This window comes from Protobothrops mucrosquamatus, unplaced genomic scaffold (genome assembly GCF_001527695.2).
Source record: "Protobothrops mucrosquamatus isolate PMUCROS unplaced genomic scaffold, P.Mucros_1.0 scaffold20525, whole genome shotgun sequence".
NCBI classification, from domain to species: Eukaryota; Metazoa; Chordata; class Lepidosauria; order Squamata; family Viperidae; genus Protobothrops; species Protobothrops mucrosquamatus.
Window position 1 is genome coordinate 223 of NW_015406281.1, and position 2,290 is coordinate 2,512.

Genomic DNA, 2,290 nt, shown 5'->3' on the forward strand with positions numbered 1-2,290 from the left:
TTAGAAACACACACACACATACAGCAACATGCAGCAAAAATAGAAATGGGATGGGCAGGCTCCATTGCATTCATAACTCGAGGACTACCTGTAATCCATCCAGACTTAAGACAGCATCATGAAAATGTGGCCATCCTTCTCCTAAGCAATACAGGCAATGATGCTATCCCTGCAACTTCAGAAAGGCAGCTGGAGACTCACCTGATGCCAAAACGTTGTCTTTGTGCAGCACTTCTTTTTGCAGGCCCTGCCTGAGGGTCTCAAACATGACCTGCAACAGGTTATAGGCAGCCAGTGAAAGATGTTCATCCTCCCGCTCTAGCACAGCAAAGAGACGTTGAGGCCCCAGGTCTCTCAGAATCACCACTGTCTGTAAGAAAAGTACCCAGCTTTGAGACAGGGGAAGGATCTATAGACCCATTTTACCTATCTTCCTGTTGTAAAACCAGCTGCTCCTCTGAAATTCAAGTCTAACTAGAATTGCTCTGGAGGAGGCAGGCACTGCTTCTCAAAGTCCTACAGAAGCAAAGTCTTGGGACCCAAGCCGGTCAGGCTAAGGAAGTGGGGTTGATTTTTCAACAGCACAGTGAGATCCAGTCCCCACCATACAAAAAGATCAGAGTTCAACCACGCTGGTGTCCATTCCAATATGACAAGGAATCACCAAGATTCTGTGAGCAACACAAATCCAAAACTATTTCCCAGAACTGAGCTGCCGAACGATGTGATTATCTTGCTCTTTACCGAGCCCCTTTGCTAGGTCACAAAACCAGAGGCAAAAAGGAGTCTGGTCAGCACAGATGGTTTCATGAGTTCCTAGCTCTGTGCAGGAAGTGTTTCAGGAAAGACACCCCCCCCACACATGCTAAATATTTGGTTAGATACTCCAAGGGAAGGTTAAGTGCTGTTAGCAGCAAAGCACCATCCTTGAAACAGTCAGGAAGTAAACCACGTGAGTCCCCAGCTCTGAAAAAAGTCATCTTGCAGCAACCCTTACTCGAGAACAGTGACCACGGCAGAGGCCAGTGAAGGTCCGTAAGGCTGCTATCATCATATCCAAACGGCCTGTGTCCAAGAGCTGCAGCAGTAAGCACACTCCATCATTCTGGAAAATTTTCTCGGCACCAGGCTCCTCTCGAGCCAGAACTATCAGGTTCTGAGCTGCCTGGTCAGAAAAAGAACACGTGTTTAGCTACCTAAACTTTCCCTGTTCATACTGATTTATACTGCATTGAGAAATCTTGACCCATCAGATGCCCACCTCTTGCTACACACTGACAGGAACAGACCTACCAGCCTAAAGCCTCCTGCCTATATTGGGCTTCACCACCCATAAATCCAAGCCAGAGAAGCCATTAACTAATGAGATTTAAAGTCTGGTATTACTTCAAACCAGGAAAGGCTGCTATAGATCCTTTGGGGGAGGGAGTGAAGGAAAATGGGGCTTGGGGTCAAGCCTCAAAGCTTATGACCCATTATCCTGAGACTGCATGCTCACTTACCTACCGACCGCCCCTACCCCCTCTATTCCCACAAGATTATTATTTCCATCTGTGGCACAATATTCAAGTGAAAGACCAGCTAAAGGGATGGAATATCTGCTAAGCTGCAAGAACTTGCTACGTATTCTCGCTTGTACAATTCTGCACTGCTTCTACACTCTCCCCAGCCCACCTATCGCTTCAAATTGCAAAACTTCCTCTGGGACTTTCAGAATAACAAGTTCATCAGGCTTCATGAGATGCAGAACACTTTGCCCACTCCATCACCAAGGAGCATCCTAACCTCCTCTTTCTCAGCCCGTACCTTTTGTTTCTTGTCCTGATCCTTTTCCTCACTGTCCAGCAGCAGCTTAAACATGGCTTCTACTTTTGAGTCAGTACAGCTCATGACTTTCACCTGAGACGAGAGGAAGAGACAGGCCAGTTTAGAGCCTTACCTTAAAGCAGCCCAGAGCGCCAGCCCATCCCCAGAGCCTCTCGGTACAGCGGGGGCGGAGGGAGCCCGGGGCCTACCTTCTCCTGGGCGCTGCTGCCAAGGTCGCGCAGAGCCTCCTGGAAGGCCTTGTTCTTGGGCTCCAAGCGCACACAGCGCTGCAGGTCCGAGGCGGCCCGGTCGAGGCGGCCCAGGCCCCGGAGGGCCTGGCTGCGGCGGAAGAGGCTCTTCACGTCGTGCCCGTCCAGCTCCAGAGCTGCAGAGACCAAAAGGGAGGCGGCGTTTCGGTGGCGGGGCCGCGGGGAGAGCGACCGGGCGCGCGCGTGGGTGTAGCGGGCCGCTCACCTCGGGAGGC

The 2,290-nt window shown here is 50.9% G+C and overlaps 1 protein-coding gene across 1 annotated transcript; it reads right to left on the minus strand.

The window, feature by feature from the left end:
* Positions 1-201: 201 nt before the first annotated feature.
* On the minus strand, positions 202-2,191 carry LOC107301951 (protein unc-45 homolog A-like; the record flags this gene model as incomplete). Its single annotated transcript, XM_015831096.1, has 4 exons — positions 202-370; positions 998-1,165; positions 1,807-1,899; positions 2,016-2,191. Coding segments are annotated over 4 exons (606 nt in total), but the record flags the coding sequence as incomplete, so codon positions are not given.
* Between the last annotated feature and the right edge of the window lie 99 nt (positions 2,192-2,290).